Source organism: Rana temporaria, chromosome 3, assembly GCF_905171775.1.
Source record: "Rana temporaria chromosome 3, aRanTem1.1, whole genome shotgun sequence".
In the NCBI taxonomy this organism is placed as follows: Eukaryota; Metazoa; Chordata; class Amphibia; order Anura; family Ranidae; genus Rana; species Rana temporaria.
Genome location: NC_053491.1, coordinates 119,001,563 through 119,018,088, shown reverse-complemented (window position 1 = coordinate 119,018,088; position 16,526 = coordinate 119,001,563). Strand labels below are relative to the sequence as shown.

Genomic DNA, 16,526 nt, shown 5'->3' with positions numbered 1-16,526 from the left:
GTCTCCTTCTATGTTCGCCGCTCTCCGCTGTTGACTCGGCGCACCCCGGTTCTTCCTCTCGCTGTCCGGTGCCTTCTTCTTCCGTGCTGTACGTCTTCTTCTCCTTCCGTGCTGTGAGTTCTTCTTCCGTGCTGTGACGTCATGTTCTTCACTTCTCTTCTTCTCCCGATGTTGACACGTCGCCTTTCCTCGCTGCAATGACGGGTGCGCGGCTTGCATCGGATTTATATAGACCTCACAATCCCATCATGCTCTGGTACCTACCCATGTGATACCTACCCACGTGGGTAGGTATCACTTGGGTAGGTACAGAGCATGATGGGACTGTGAGGCCTATATAGGTCCGATGCAAGCCACGCACACGTCATTTCAGCGAGAAGAGCCGGCGTGTCAACATCTGGAGAAGAGAAGAAGATGACGTCACAGCCCGGAAGAAGAAGAATACGTCACAGCACGGAAGAAGAAGATAGACGTTCAGCGCTGAAGGAGAAGGCACCGGACAGCTGGAGGAAGAACCGGGGTGCGCCGAGTCAAAAGCGGAGAGCGGCGAACATAGCAGAAGACCCCCGGAGAGTGAAGAAGACCCCCCGGATAGCCGAAGAAGACCCCCCCGGATAGCGGAAGAAGAAGCACACCACCCCACGCCGAAGACGTCGGAGGAAACCCGCCGAGGAGTGGGCGCTTTTATAAAAGCGACCCCCCCCGGCGGTGGAAGAGAACCGGACGGCGGCGAAGAGCGCCCCCCACCCGAAGACGTCAAAGAAGAAGCCCCCCCTGGTAAACAGAGCTAAAGAAGACAGGGGGCGGCCTCCGGAGCAGACTAATAAATTATTTTAAAAACTCTTGTGTTGTGTTTATTGACTTTAACATTTTTCCTCCAGGTGAATGGGTAGGGGTACGATGTACCCCATATCCATTCACTTAGGGTGGGGGGCCGGTATCTGGGGGCCCACTTATTAAAGGGGGCTCCCAGATTCCGATAAGCCTCCCGCCCGCATACCCCGACAACCAACGGCCAGGGTTGTCGGGAAGGGGCCCTGTCCTCATCAACATGGGGACAGGGTGCTCTGGGGTGGGGGGGCCCCCGCAGTGCGCCCCCCTGCCCCAGAGCACCCAACCCCCCCATGTTGAGGGCATGCAGCCTGGTACGGCTCAGGAGGGGGGGGGGCGCTCGCTCGTCCCCACTCCTTTCCTGGCCGGCCGGGTAGCGTGCTTTGGATACGGGTATGGTATGGATTGTAGGGGGACCCCCTACGCCGTTTTTTCGGCATAGGGGGGGCTCTCCTTACAACCCATAACAGACCTAAGGGCCCGGTATGCTCCTGAGGGGGGAACCCATGCCGGATTTTTATTTAAAATCCGGCGGGGACTTCCCCCTCAGGATTCATAACAAACGCCGCACACGTGTAGAATTGGCGGGAATCCAAGTCGGATCTCCCGTCGCTTCTATGACGGCTTTGTCTCTATCGCGGCAAGCCAGCTCGGCGCTGGCTCCCGCGATGGGGCTCGTAGGTGCTCAATCTCGCCGAGAAAGGGAGCGAGATTGACACAATATCGCGTGCACCTACTGTAGCATATGATAACTTATATAAATAAAGATTAGCTATATTATCATTTTCTATGTATTCTACGAATATACATTACCTGGTGTGGGGCCATATGCTATCCTATATCCAGTAGCACCAGGGACTGCATTCCATGTGACAACTGCTGTATTGATGGATACCGTGCTCACTTTAAGACTTTCAACTGAACTTGAGGCCACTAGAAAAATGTATAAGTTAGCAAAATTCTTAAAAAAATCAAGCAAATATGCTGAATTCATGTTTGTTACGTTGATAATCATGAAATGTTAGAATTAAGGCATTAACAAAACACAACAAAAATAAAAAAAATTCACAATATTAAAAAATAAATAAATGTATGTATGCTGTTCACAAACTCGTACTAGTCAATTTTGCTAAGAATTTATTAAAAATGTAGGTCATGTTACATACTATAGTTACTAAAGACATAACCTTGACAGAAAGGCCACATATTTAATTATTAACAATTATTTGCTGGTGCATCGATTATCCTGTAATTATCTTTTTTATTATCAGTTATCCAAGAGATATTTTGAAAAAGTGTAACTGAAAATGAATAGCTTTATTTGCAAACATAACTGGATCGATCAAATAAATCCAGGTTATGGATAAATATAATAATTAAAGTGAATGTAAATGCATTTTTTGCTTTAAATCTATTGTTTACATCGCAATAGCCCTCTCTCTTCTATTTCCTTTTATTGAATCTTCCCCACTCACTTAAATCCTAAAATCAAATCAAGGCTTATCCATAGCTCTTGTCCCCTGGTGACATCAGCCCTTTAGGAGGAGCATATTAATAACCTCTGGGTGCTCACCTCTACACTACAAGTGAGAGTTGCAATGCACACCCAATGGGACTTTCAAACTAATTTGCATAGCATGGGTTATCTATGCACAATCCATAATGTGAACTTGAGAGGAGGGAGAGAGGAGGATCTACCATCTAAAACACCACCCCCTCACTTCACTCATGTTCCTTTGTACCAAGGTGCTATAGTTGCTGGCATGTAAAGACAAGTAATCAAGTAATGTATTTTGAATGCACACGTGGGCTCAAGCATGGGTGCACAACAATGGAAGTGAATGGAGGTAAGACTTTGCCATTTCAAATGTAGTCTTTGCAAATGGATTACTGAATAAATTATTATGTGATTACACTGTAGGGATGGTTTAATGTTGGTTTCTAAACTAGCATTTAGTTAAACTTAATATTTATTTTAATCACATAGGTACACTTACTCTTTGGTGTAAAGACGCAGAAAGCAGTATCTTACCGCATCTGAGTATAATACCTCATAGAATTTTTCAAAGTGTTTTTAGCATTCAATAAAAAGCATAGATAAAATCAAGAGATGGTGTTGCGCTCCAATAAATATATGCTAAAAAATAAAACTGTCACTTTATATCAAGCATGAGTGTAAGGCCCCTTTCACACTAGGTGGATCCGTCTCAGCGGAGTCCGCCAGCTCCCGCCAGCTCAGCGGGAGATCTCTCCGTGGATCTCTGCTGAGTCGGATGACAAGTCCCTCTCTGCTCACTGAGTTTGTCCGTTTTCATCAGATCTCACGCAATCCGCCATGGATGGATGGCAACGTATCGCCATACGTCTGATTTTAGCAGACCGGATCGGGTCGGATGTCAGTGGACATGTCTCCGCTGACATCCGACGCTCCATAGAGATGTATGGACAAAACTGACAGGCGGACCTGAATGGTCCGACCGTGTGAAAGGGGCATAAGATTGAATATAAATGAGTGAACCAGTGATAAGTTAATGTGCAATAAAGCAAAGTACAAAGTATGCAAAATAAAGGTGACTGTAGTGTATAAATACTGTAGAATCCCCGCGTTAAAACTGAGTAGTAGATAAAACTCCAACAATGTTCAGGTATGGAAAGTGCAAAAGGTGCAAATGTAATTCAGTCCGGAACTAATGCAGCATTCCAGCCGAAAACAGGTGCAAAGCGCAAATCAATAGGGTGCAGACCGCAGATCAATAAGGTGCTGATCGCAGATCTAGGAGAAGTGCTAGAATGACATCCGCAAGTGGCAAGGTGACGTTTAGGTGGATCTTCGGTGTAAATGACACCTACAGGTGTACTAACTTTTCACCTTACAGCTGCAAGGTAAGCAGCATTCAAAGAAAACAGTGGGGTAACTTCTGGGGCAGGAGCGAGATCTCCTATTCATTCTTCCTAATGTGTTTTAGAGTGTGTGGCGCCTTTAAGGCTTCCCCCAGGGCTGGATTAACAGCAAAGTGGCTGCTCCAAATGTCAAACCATAAGGGTAGAGAAATAGAGAAGAGGGTCTCTGGTGCAGTATGTTTTAAAACTTAGGGGTTCACCCTATTGATTTGCACTTTGCATCTGTTTTTGGCTGGAATGCTGCAGTAGTTCCAGACTGAATTAAATTTGCACCTTTTGCACTTTCCATACCTGAGCATTGTTAGAGTTTACTACTCAGTTTTAACGCTGGGATTCTACAGTATTTATACACTACAGTCACCTTTATTTTGCATACTTTGCACTTTTATGAATTCAGATTATTGTTGTACCTACTGTCACTTTTAGTATTTATACACCACAGTCACTATATTTTCTTTTTTTCATATTAACTTATCACTGGTTCACTCATTTATATTCAATCTTACACTCATGCTTGATGTAAAGTGACAGTTTTATTTTTTAGCATATATTTATTGGAGCGCAACACCATCTCTTGATTTTTTCTATTCTCTGCTGTGGGTAGTGTTTGGCCCAAATGGTGTTTGCTGCACCTTTTATTAACGATTTCTTAGACTCCATAGGAGCACGGGAATATTCATCTTACTCATTCACTAAAAAGCGCTACTAAAGTACCGCATGAGTTATTTTATGAAGTCATGCAGTATTTTGGTTAATTTTCCGACCGCTGGGGGTAGCTGGTATCCTTACTACAGGCTGTCACTAGCTGGTTGTTAAGGAGTGGGCGACCAGTAACTGTTATGGTAGTTAAGGACCATGTGGCCACCATGCGGTGAAGAGGCCATTGACCCCATCAAAATGGGGACAGGGCAAGGTGCATTGGGCGGGGGCATGTTGAGGGCATGTGACTTGGTATGGTTTAGAGGGGGGCACTCCATTGTCCCCTTCCTTTCCTGACCTGTCAGGCTGTATGCGCGGATAATAGTTTGGTATGGGTTTGAGGGGGACCCCACTTTGGTTTTTTTTCCCAATATTTAATTGGCGGCAATAGTTTTTTTTTTACTTTCAGCTGTCAGCGTGAACCCAGCTGATAACTGATGACTAATCAGTTGTTAAGGACACGGTGGCAGCCCGCTCCTTAACAACCAGGTAAATATCACATGCTGGGACTACTACTTATTTACCACATGCAATTTGTTTATTTATTTTTTATCGACTTTTACTCCTGTTTTATGCAGTATTTACTGAGCGTTTTTACTTTTTGTGGTAAATACCACATAAAGCAGTAGTGAATTTACATTTTCAGGATCGCATGCGGTATTTGAGAAAACACCTAAATACCGCATAAGATCTGGTTCTCTGAATAGAGCCCACTGTCACAATTGTGGTGAATGCATCACATTGGATTATAAAATGTATAATTAAAATACTTACAGGTTGTTGCTTTAGCAGCAAGAACAGGGCCTTCAACGTCTACAAAGATGGGATTGATAGTTACAGTATATTCCATGTCTATACGCAGCCCTTGAATCATATACTGAGTATAGCTATCTGCCAGGTTAATATTTTGGTCATATCCCTCTGTATGGGTCGAAAAAAATGATTATTATTATTATTCCCTTAAACAAAATCTGTACACATTTCTGTAAAAATATCTTCTTTCATCAGCAGGAAGAAATATATATGAAAGCATGCACGTTAACAGGTGTCATCTTTGGTGACAAAATTTTGTCATGAAAAAAATATAATGGTCACTAAGCCACCAAGCTGTTGATGGCTTTTTTAGCCGAAACGCGTCGGGTACAGCTATATTAGCACCCTATACTGCTTTTTATAATTTTGTCACGTGATTTTATGTATTTTATTTTTCAAATAAACCTTCATTGGTTAAGTTTGATTTGCACCATTTGGAGCATTTTTTTCTACTTCCATGACCATACTTGCCCCACCTGCTCATTGAGGGTGGCCATCTGACCTGCATCATTGAATACATCCACCTGGTTCCCTGATTGGAGGTGTTCGTCCGAATAGGATTGATACAACCGTCGTTACCTGGATTGACCATCTGTGCAGAGTCCATGGGTCTGCTGAGACCAACAAGCCGTTTATGACTTGCTGTATGTACAAACACGTAAGTCTACAACATCCGGTAAGAGTACCCATTTACTCTAATTTTTGATGTTAGCTGCAGACAAATATACAAGATTTCCATCCGTTTATTTGAACTGTGCATCATTTAACACTTGGAGCATTTGACTCAGTCACTTGGAGTTCTCATCACAAGGACTTTATTTCACTAAAAATATTTTTCATTAGTCAGGGTTTATCCAGACTTTATATTCAGCGCTGCACTTTATTTCCTAGGTTCAAGGATGGTATTTGAAGAGCCAACAGAACCTATTTGAGATTCCATGGAGTCACAGGAATATGTACAGTTGAAACGATATGCATGACATCCTGTAAAAAGGCCTTTACCAAGGAACGAGAGGCAAGCAATCTTTGAAAAAGAGTTTCTAGAGCCAAAATCTGTGCTTTGATAGTACCCAAGGCCAAATGTTGAGCCAGATAAAACTGTAGAGGGGTAAAAATGCACCTCACAGAGTACTTCCTGGGATGAAATGTCTGTGCCTTGCACCATGAAAGCATGTTTTCCAGTGTGATGGATTTCCTAGCTTTTAGTAGTGTAGGAATAGCTGAACCAGACCCTGTCTCTTGGGAATTTGGCTTCAACAGCCAAGCCCTCATTAGCACAACACAGCTATAGCTAGAGGAAGACAAGAAGTCCACACATGGTTTTCCCTACCAGCAAGAAAGGTTCTGACGCATCTCCAGGTAAAGAGATCACTATCCTGAGTCCAAACATTGTTGACTGAGGAAGTGTCAGGGCTTGGCCCTTAGCAGCTCTATTCTCTGTGCTCAGGCTGCTCAGCTGTCGGATAACTGTCAGCACTCATTGATTCCTCAGTGGCTCACCTGGTTTACCTCAGTTTAGGCCGATACGTATTCTTCTACATATTTTTCGTTAAAAAATCGCAATAAACGTTTATTGATTGGTTTGCGCAAAAGTTATAGCGTTTACAAAATAGGGGGTAGTTTTATGGCATTTTTATTAATATTTTTTTTTACTAGTAATAGCGGCGATCAGCGATTTTTCTTCAGTACTGCGACATTATGCCGGACACTTCGGACACTTTTGACACATTTTTGGGACCATTGGCATTTTTATAGCGATCAGTGCTATAAAAATGCATTGGATTACTATAAAAATGCCACTGGCAGGGAAGGGGTTAACACTAGGGGGCGGGGAAGGGGTTAAGTATGTTCCCTGGGTGTGTTCTAACTGTAGGGGGGTGGCCTTACTAGGGGAAATGACTGATCGCTGTTCATACATTGTATGAACAGACGGTCAGGCATTTCTCCCCTGATAGGACCGGGAGCTGTGTGTTTACACACACAGCTCCCAGTCCACGCTCTGTTACGAGCGATCGCGGGTGGCCAGCGGTGATAGCTTCCACCGGGCACAAATGCGGGAGTCAGGAGCGGGCCGCTTCCCTAGTGGCCGCTTGGAGAGCGTAGGGGGGGATGGCCTTACTAGGAGAAATGACTGATCGCTGTTCATACATTGTATGAACAGACGGTCAGGCATTTCTCCCCTGATAGGACCGGGAGCTGTGTGTTTACACACACAGCTCCCGGTCCACGCTCTGTTACGAGCGATCGCGGGTGGCCAGCGGTGATAGCTTCCACCGGGCACAAATGCGGGAGTCAGGAGCGGGCCGCTTCCCTAGTGGCCGCTTGGTGGGGGTAGGGGGGATGGCCTTACTAGGAGAAATGACTGATCGCTGTTCATACATTGTATGAACAGACGGTCAGGCATTTCTCCCCTGACAGGACCGGGAGCTGTGTGTTTACACACACAGCTCCCGGTCCTCGCTCTGTAACGAGCAATCGCGGGTGCCCGGCGGCGATCGCGCCCGCCGGGCAGACGCGTGGGAGTCAGGGACGAGCAGGGGGTGCGCGCGCCTCCGGCGGTGCGCACGCGCCACTAGTGGCCGCTTCGAGAGCCTGACGTATAGCTACGGGCTCTCGCGCATTGGAGCCGACCTGTGGCTGGTCGGCAAGTAGTTAAACTGCCTTGTCACGCCTGTGACTTCTGTTACCTTAGCAGGGGCCGCGAGTAGGAGCCGTAAGGAAGGCCCCCTCTGCAATTTAGGCTTAAACCACCAGGTACGTGACAAGAACAGATGTACAGACTGTGATTGATGATATGCCCAAATTCTCTTCCATCTTGTAAGTGTAATGTTAATTGTTTTTAGAGTTCATTTAATAAATAGATACACTTAGTATGCGGCCCCTTTGTTTCCTTTTGTTTTTACAGTCTATAGAGGAGATCCAGTATCCTGAGCAGAAGTGCTGCAGCCATCACTATAGTGGACTTTTAATGTGTACCTCCTTTACCATATAGACTTTATGGGTTTTGTTGGGGTTCTTCTCCCCCTCTATGAAGCTTTTTTTCTCCTTTAGTAAGTTACTGCAGCAGTGGTGTTCCCTTCATCAAACAATCCCAGTAGCAAGGTCTTTAGGAACAGAATTACACCAGCAGTTTAATTATAGCCCTGAACCTGTAAAGAACTCTGCAGCTAACTCATACAGTATACTAGGTGTCTGAAGAGCACCACAGGCATGTCATTGTCATGGCGGAGACCAGATACAGCCTCCAAGGAGTTGCTGGGGATCAGCTGATCTAAGAGCCTTTATGGCTTTGCAGCTAACAAAGAATCTTAATTAAAGAAAATTTGTCTTGATAAAAACAAAAAAATTTGAAAAAAAGGTAAAATGTGTTTACTTTTCTCTGAGAAGAAAATATGTCCATTCTCCTAGGACACTGGCATAAAATTGAAGCATGATGAGAGTGGAAGGAGTTAAATCTGGCTGAGTAACAGATTTTTTTGTTTGTTAGCATCCAATCCTCCTGTGGGCAATGGTATATCTGACCCTGTGTCCCTTAATAAATGTCGTTTTTCATAGAAAAATATCTATGCCACAAGCATTATTATAATATACATTGGCATATGGTATTTTCATGCAAGGGTATAGTTCTACTTTAAAAAGTTAGTATGTTCAACGTAAGAATCAAGATCAATTTCGTAAAGCACGTGAGGCATGTTTTCCTACCTGCAGATGACCAAGTAAGACGATATCCAGTAGCTCCTCGCACCGTAGTCCAGTAAGCCTGAATCGTTCCAGTTGTGATGTTCTGCAATGTCAAGCTTTTTACAGGAACCAGCTTTACTGAAAATAAAAATAAAATAAACAATGTGTGTAGACACTGGATGTCAACAAATAAGGCCAAGAAAGAACCAGCAGAGCACCATTAGAAGAGAATACAAGCTTATATTTAAAAAAACAAGAAAATATGAATCTAGTGTCAGATATATTACTACATGTTATGTGCATGCATACTAAGTAAAGTGCAAATATAATACAGGTTTTATATTACCTCTCACAGATATCACAGTACTCCCCTGACAGTGCATTCATATCATGTTTTTCCCTGAAGATGAATGGCACCATCTTTATCTGAGACACCATCCAGGGTCAGCACTGTGGACACTATTAGCCAGATTCAGAGAGACTTACGGCAACGTATCAGTAGATACGTCATCGTAAGTCCGAATGTGCGCCGTCGTATCTTTAAGAGTATTCTGGAAACCAGATACGCCTGAATTTGGCCAAAATACGACCGACGTAAGTCTCCTACGCCGTTGTATCTTGGGTGCATATTTACGCTGGCCGCAAGGGGCGCTTCCGTTGATTTTCGCGTTGAATATGTAAATGAGCTAGATACGCCGATTCACGAACGTACTTGCGCCCGTCGCTGTAATCTACGTCGTTTACGTAAGACGTTTTTCCGGCGTAAAGTTAAACTACCAAAAAGCTGGTCTAAGTCGTTTAGGGTATGGACGTCGGAAGTGCCCTCGATTTTACGCCGTTTACGTAAGTCGTATGTGAATGGGGCTGGGCGTAAGTGAGGTTTCACGTCGTACGCATTGTGACATCGTATCCTAGGGAGTATTTGCGATGTGATTCTGAGCATGCGCGCGCATGCGCGCGCATGCGCCGTTCGTTCGGCCATGCATTCACATGGGGTCACGGGTCATTTGAATACAACACGCCCACTGCCTTGCTACTTTGAATTACGCGGGCTTACGCCGGCCCATTTACATTACGCCGGCGTACATATGGGAGCAAGTGCTTTGTGAATACAGTACTTGCCTCTCAATGTTACGTTGGCGTAGCACATATAAGATGCGCTACGCCTAACTAAAGATGCTGCAGTCCTTTACCTTGTGATGTGTTACATAATTACAATGTATAATCTGATTACTTGGAGATTGTAGATTGAGGAAACACCTATTTTAGCCTGCAGGATATTGATGGCATCATCCTAACCTTGAGTAAGTCATTGGAATGGAGCTCAAAGACAACTTTCTAATTATTAAAGGTATAGCGGTTGTTTAAAATGATACTGTGGATGTATATTGTGCTATGTTTAAAAGGTATTCATGTAAACTTGTAAAATTACTGACAGGTGCACCTAAACCCTTTAAAGACTGTTTTAATTTAATAAGTTACATATTTTATTTTATTTTGGTATTGTTTCTGTATATTGTATGTCAGGAACATATTCACTAGGCTTTTAATATTAATGCGAGGTCTACTTTAGTACCTTTACATAGATACTATATATACATACTATCAATCTGCTTATAAGTTTGTAAATGAAGAGACTTGAAACATTTTTATTTATTTTTAAGACAGATACCATTAGGAATTAAATGCCACTGATGACTGGCCATTTTAAAAAAAATAAGGCATTTCTGGCACTTTACCCATGGTATATTTTGGTGCAAATGGTTAGTTTTAAAACCCTTATATACCTCTATGCACTTTTTAGGACCCTTATAAAGGCAGACCATTACTAGGACCACATTTGCTCTTTGAATAAATGTTTTTTTTAATTTAGCACATAAAAAGCTGCATTTTTTTTCTGGTCTTTGGCATGTCAAATTTGTGAGTCAAATTGACAATAATATCTGTTATGATTGCTTACTAACTTTTGCAGATTGTTACCGATGAAAAATAAACACATTCAGCAGATCAATTTTTTTCCTAAAGGAACAGTTTTAGCGGCGGCAATTGTCCGCAATGGCACTGTCCTAATCAGTGCGACGCCGCATCTGCGATTTCAAAAAGTAGTTCCTGTACTACTTTTTGCGATTTCGGGCCGCGATTTACATTAAATTGCGGCCGAAATCGCGGCAAAATCGCAGCCGCGAAATCGCGGTAAAATCGTGCATTTTACCGCGATTTTGAATTCGCAGCAGTGTGAACCTAGGCTGAGAGTGTATTAATTAACTGGTTTGCAATTATTCAATAAGGCATTATGTTCAAACAATGTAACCACTTCATAGGTCACAATATTTTCTAAATTTCTGTTCTAGCTGGGTTATTTGGTTCACTTACATGTACGTCCCATTGAAGATACAGGCTCACTTGGACCTTGTGGATATACTGCATAGATACTGACAGTGTATTCTTTGTCTTCTTCCAAATTATCAATCGTGTGTGAGAAAACATCTCCTTTTAAAATGTGCTCATATGTAAATCCAGGCCTGTTGGCTAATGAACGTAAATAAAAATATGTCAGAGGAGAAAAAAAACAAATAAAAAACAAAGTTAAAATTCATAATTGATACAAAGTAGGGTATATGTTAACATTGTGGAAAGATAATATTATTTTGAATATAACAAAACCTTGTGCTACCATGTGAACTAAAGGCTAGGCAACCTTGATCACCTGGTCTGTACTTATCATAGGCATCATAGGTCGTTAGTGACTACAGAGAGTCTGTTGTTTTTTGATAAGACAGACCCTGTCTAGTAGACATATAGTATAATAAGTAGACCATGGTAAAGCACAATGTTTAGATATTCAAACCGGCTACTGCAATGGTTGCAATGGACTGTGGAATAGTGGTCAGCAGGGTTTGACTATTAAATCAGGAAAAGTCAGGCCATCTAACAAAGTGAAAGTAAACAGAGACGCTTTAGTAGTTAGTAAAGGTAGCATTAGGTGCATTCTGGTGCATACTCTTAAGTAGAACTTTAACAATTTTAAAGTGTATTTACACATCTGCAATCAAATTTGAGAAGCCCCACTATATGTTTGTTATATGTTCCCACAGCACAAAATATATATTTTTAAATATTTCTTAATTTACACATTGTTTTTGGAGAAGGTTTATACATAGGACACTTTAGGCAGTTTATATTGCTTAGAATATATGACAATGTCAAGATGCAGGACAAAGTGTGTGTGTGTGGGGGGGGGGGGGGGTGGTTCAATAAATTAAAATAAATATTATCTGCGTTAGATTACCAGAATGTTAAGAGTAGACAGCCACTTTTAGGCTGGGTGCGTCCCTGTTCACCGTTTCAGGTCTGATTTCAGTCCGAATTTTGGGCTTAATTTGAACCTGAAATGGACCAGAAGATGCACAGGACTCCTGTGCAATTCTCACCGGAGCCACTCTGGAGATGTGTGAACCAGCTCCATAGAGAGCCGGTCACAATCTCCTGACATGCAAATTGGATGTGGGGAAATCTGCATCCAATTCGCAATAGCGTGAACACAGCCTAAAACTGTGATACCAGTCAAACAAATAAAACAAATAAAAATCAGTGCTAATACTGATTCAATTACCACCATGTGATAAATATTCAACTCCAATTATGTGAAAATACATACAAATTAACATAGAACTGGTCATAATGCGCACGTTATTTCAGGGTCAAATACGACTCCACCACGGCATTCACACAGCACCAAGGTCAGCATTAAATAAAAAATATGCAAACTCCTATTGTAAAGAACAAAAACTTTTCACTTTTATTTAGGTCCAAAACACCTTATTGCAGTATAAAAAATAAAAAAGGACAATTCCTTGCATCAGAAAATCTTACAGCAGGCTTATAGCTTGGCCTTTAAGAGATGCCGAATCGGATCAGCAAACAGCATGGATTTGCGCCAATATATGATAATGTCACAGACAGGCCATGCCAGCTGGAGCTGCTTGCATGTCATGGTGGAGCCATTTCTGACCCTGATATAACAAGCGCATTATGACCATTTATAATGTAAGGGTCTATCAGATCTGGTAGGAGTTGCCCCTAATTATATCACATGGTGGTAGATTCTTCTTTAGTACTGGTGGATCTTACTGCACACTAGATGAAGGGTGATTTTCGTGTACACTTCGTGAATTGGACTTTTTTGGATGAAGGTCCTCTAAGGAAGACTGCTATGTGGATATACTTTCTCTATGTTCTATGCTATGTTGTATATATTTTCACATAATAGGTGCTGAATATTTATCACATGGTGCTAATTAAATTAGTATTAGCACTAATTTGTTTTTAAAAGTTCACTAACGTAAAGTGTAACACTCAAATATTCAGATCCCTTTGTTAGGACAGTGAGTTTTGCACATCTTGAGGCAGATCCACAAAGAAGTTACACTGGCGTATCTATTAATACGCTGCGTAACTTCTAGTTTGCTCCGGCGTATCTTTGTTTTGTATCCACAAAACAAGATACGCCTGAAGCTGTGCTAGATCCGACTGGTGTACGTCTTAGTACGCCGTCGGATCTAAGGTGCATATTTACGCTGGCCGCTAGGTGGCGTTTCTGTAGATTTCCGCGTCGAGTATGCAAATTAGCTAGATACGGCGATCCACGAACGTACGTCCGGCCGGCACATTTTTTTACGTAGTTTCCGTAAGGCTTTTTTCGGCGTATAGTTACCCCTGCTATATGAGGCGTATCCTATGTTAAGTATGGCCGTCGTTCCCGCGTCAAATTTTGAATTTTTTACGTCGTTTGCGTAAGTCGTTCGCGAATAGGGCTTTGCGTAGAATGACGTTCACGTTGTAAGCATTGGCTTGTTGCGGGTTAATTTCAAGCATGCGCACTGGGATACCCCCACGGACGGCGCATGCTCCGTTAAAAAAAAACGTCATTTACGTCGGGTCAAGACGTATTTACATAAAACACGCCCCCATCACATCCATTTGAATTGCGCGCCCTTACGCCGCCAAAGTTACACTACGCCGCCGTAAATTACGGCGCAAATTCTTTCAGGATACAGAAAATACGCTGTAAGTTACGGCGGCGTAGTGTATCATACGCTATGCCGGACGGAAAGATGCACCAGGGTACGTGGATCTGGCCCCTTGTTTATAACTGATAATAGAGATCTACCAGCAAAATGCAGGCAGGGTTAATTATGATAATTTCACGCCCAGACCCCTCCTTAACATTATACCAAAGTGGAAGTTAAATAATATTTTTCAGCTAGAAAAAAATAAACAGTAAAAATATAAGCATTTTTTTAAGTTATGCTATGTAAATGGAAACTTGGATGGTAACAAATAAAAAGTAGGTGTTATCTAATTTAAATGCAAAAGTAGAAATGCACTTTACAACAGAATATTGTTCACTATAATGCTTTGAATAACAAGCTCATCATTAGAACCAATTATATAAAAAATTTACAAATTAAATAGTTGGTTTTCAGAGATATATAAAACTCTTTTTAATATACAGATATAAGTTATATCTTTTTAAATATACAGATAGATCTTTCATGGTTTTGCAGACAACATCAATCCAGACTGTCATCTGTCAATCATTCAAAACGTGTTCAATTATTAGCAAATCTCACAAGAACAAATATGATTTATTTTACTGTGCTACTTACATCGTGGGATATAGATTTTGTAGCCTTCCAGTTTTCCCAAAGGGGGAGTCCAGGCTACTTTTAAACCAAAAAGACCCTCTTCTATGACTCGGAAATTGGTTACAGGAGGCACAGCAGCTTTCAAATATAAATCGATTGGAATAAAAGATTAATATGTGTAAATTGATGATCTACACAACTAGGTAAACAATATTATGTCATTATTCAAGTTTGGTATTAGATAAAAGGTCTCTGTGAAAATTATTCTTATAGTACGCTTATAATAGCAGTAGTCCTACAATGTATATAATTATTTAAGCATGATCCCCAAAACATTCATCTGGCTGGCAAATATTTATCTGCTATGCTAGGGGGGAAAAAAAAAAGTTTCCTTATTTCCATATAGTTGAGCTAGGATCAGCTCCAATTGAGCAAGGCTTTTGCCACTATACGTGTCCTGCAGTTGCTGCAGAGAGAAATTTTTGTAAGCAAATAGATATATAGGTACATTTATAAATAATGTAGGCCCATCATAAGAAAATACAGAGGCTGTTATTGCTGACAACTTCTGTAAAATGTCAGTTTTCTAATTATGCAGATTAGAAAAGTCATAGAAAAGGTACAAGTCCTTGTCCATATACAGCATCTCACAAAAGTGAGTACACCCCTCACATTTTTGCAAATATTTTATTCAACCTTTAATGTGACAACACTGAAGAAATGACACTTTGTTACAATGTAAAGTAGTGAGTGTACAGCTTATATAACAGTGTCAATTTTCTGTCCCCTCAAAATAACTCAACACACAGCCATTAATGTCTAAACCGCTATCAACAAAAGTGAGTAAACCCCTAAGTGAAAATGTCCAAATTTGACCCAAAGTGTCAATATTTTGTGTGGCCACCATTATTTTCCAGCACTGCCTTAACCCTCTTGGGCATGGAGTTCACCAGAGCTTCATAGGTTGCCACTGGAGTCCTCTTCCACTCCTCCATGATGACATCATGGAGCTGGTGGATGTTAGAGACATTGCGCTCCTCCACCTTCTGTTTGAGGATACCCCACAGATGCTTAATAGGGATTAGGTCTGGAGACATGCTTGGCCAGTCCATCACCTTTACCTCATCTTTTTTAGAAAGGCAGTGGTCGTCTTGGAGGTGTGTTTGGGGTCGTTATCATGTTGGAATACTGCCCAGCAGCCCAGTCTCTGAAACAAGGGGATCATGCTCTGCTTCAGTATCTCACAGTACATGTTGGCTATTGCTGGCAATGGCTCTGTCTGCAAAGTCGGCGTTGCACCGATTCCCAAAAATAGTTCCTGCACTACTTTTGGCGACTTCAGGGGCGATTTGAATAGACATCTGTGCATGAACCCGCACAGATGTTTGTCAAATCTCCCCCGAAGTCGGACTACATTGCCGGTTTGAAAATGTACGAGTTGAGCTTAACTCGCACGATTTCTAACCCACATCAGTGTGAACCTGGGCTAAGTAATATTTTAAAAGCATATGTGCATTCCTCTGTCTTGACACATTCTGCTAAACCATGAGACAATACAGGATTTCATTGTCTTATATAAAAAGTAATTTGATGCATGAATTAATAAAGTTTGATCAAGTCAGCAAATATTTAGAAGGGCATAATAAAGCAAAGCAAAACCTACTTGTTTTTCCCTTAACTGTGGCTGAATCTCCAATGACATTGGGGTATATGGCAAGTACAGTGAATAAATATTCAGTGGTTGGCTTAAGATCCATCACCAGCACCGTGTGTTTGTCTTTGTCCAACATTATCTATCAAAAAGTAAACATTATTATTATTATATAGGATTTATATAGCACCAATAGTAATTTACAATATAAAAGGGATACAGTAAACTTTGAATACAATTAAATACCAGAGGGTTGAGAGAGCCCTGCTCATAAAAGCTTACAATCTAATAGGGTGGAGCAA

At 41.7% G+C, this 16,526-nt stretch overlaps 1 protein-coding gene across 7 annotated transcripts in view; it reads right to left on the bottom strand.

Moving 5' to 3' along the window:
* LOC120931668 (collagen alpha-1(VII) chain-like) overlaps positions 1-16,526 on the bottom strand; it is a 495,674-nt gene that overhangs the window by 414,992 nt on the left and 64,156 nt on the right. For all 7 annotated transcript variants that reach the window (XM_040343324.1, XM_040343325.1, XM_040343318.1 and 4 more), the window contains exons 8-13: positions 16,237-16,366; positions 14,595-14,711; positions 11,299-11,454; positions 8,947-9,063; positions 5,206-5,352; positions 1,645-1,764 (exon numbers count right to left, since the gene is read on the bottom strand). In XM_040343324.1, the coding sequence (XP_040199258.1) occupies positions 1,645-1,764; positions 5,206-5,352; positions 8,947-9,063; positions 11,299-11,454; positions 14,595-14,711; positions 16,237-16,366 (787 nt within the window). The remainder of the gene's footprint in view (positions 1-1,644; positions 1,765-5,205; positions 5,353-8,946; positions 9,064-11,298; positions 11,455-14,594; positions 14,712-16,236; positions 16,367-16,526) is intronic.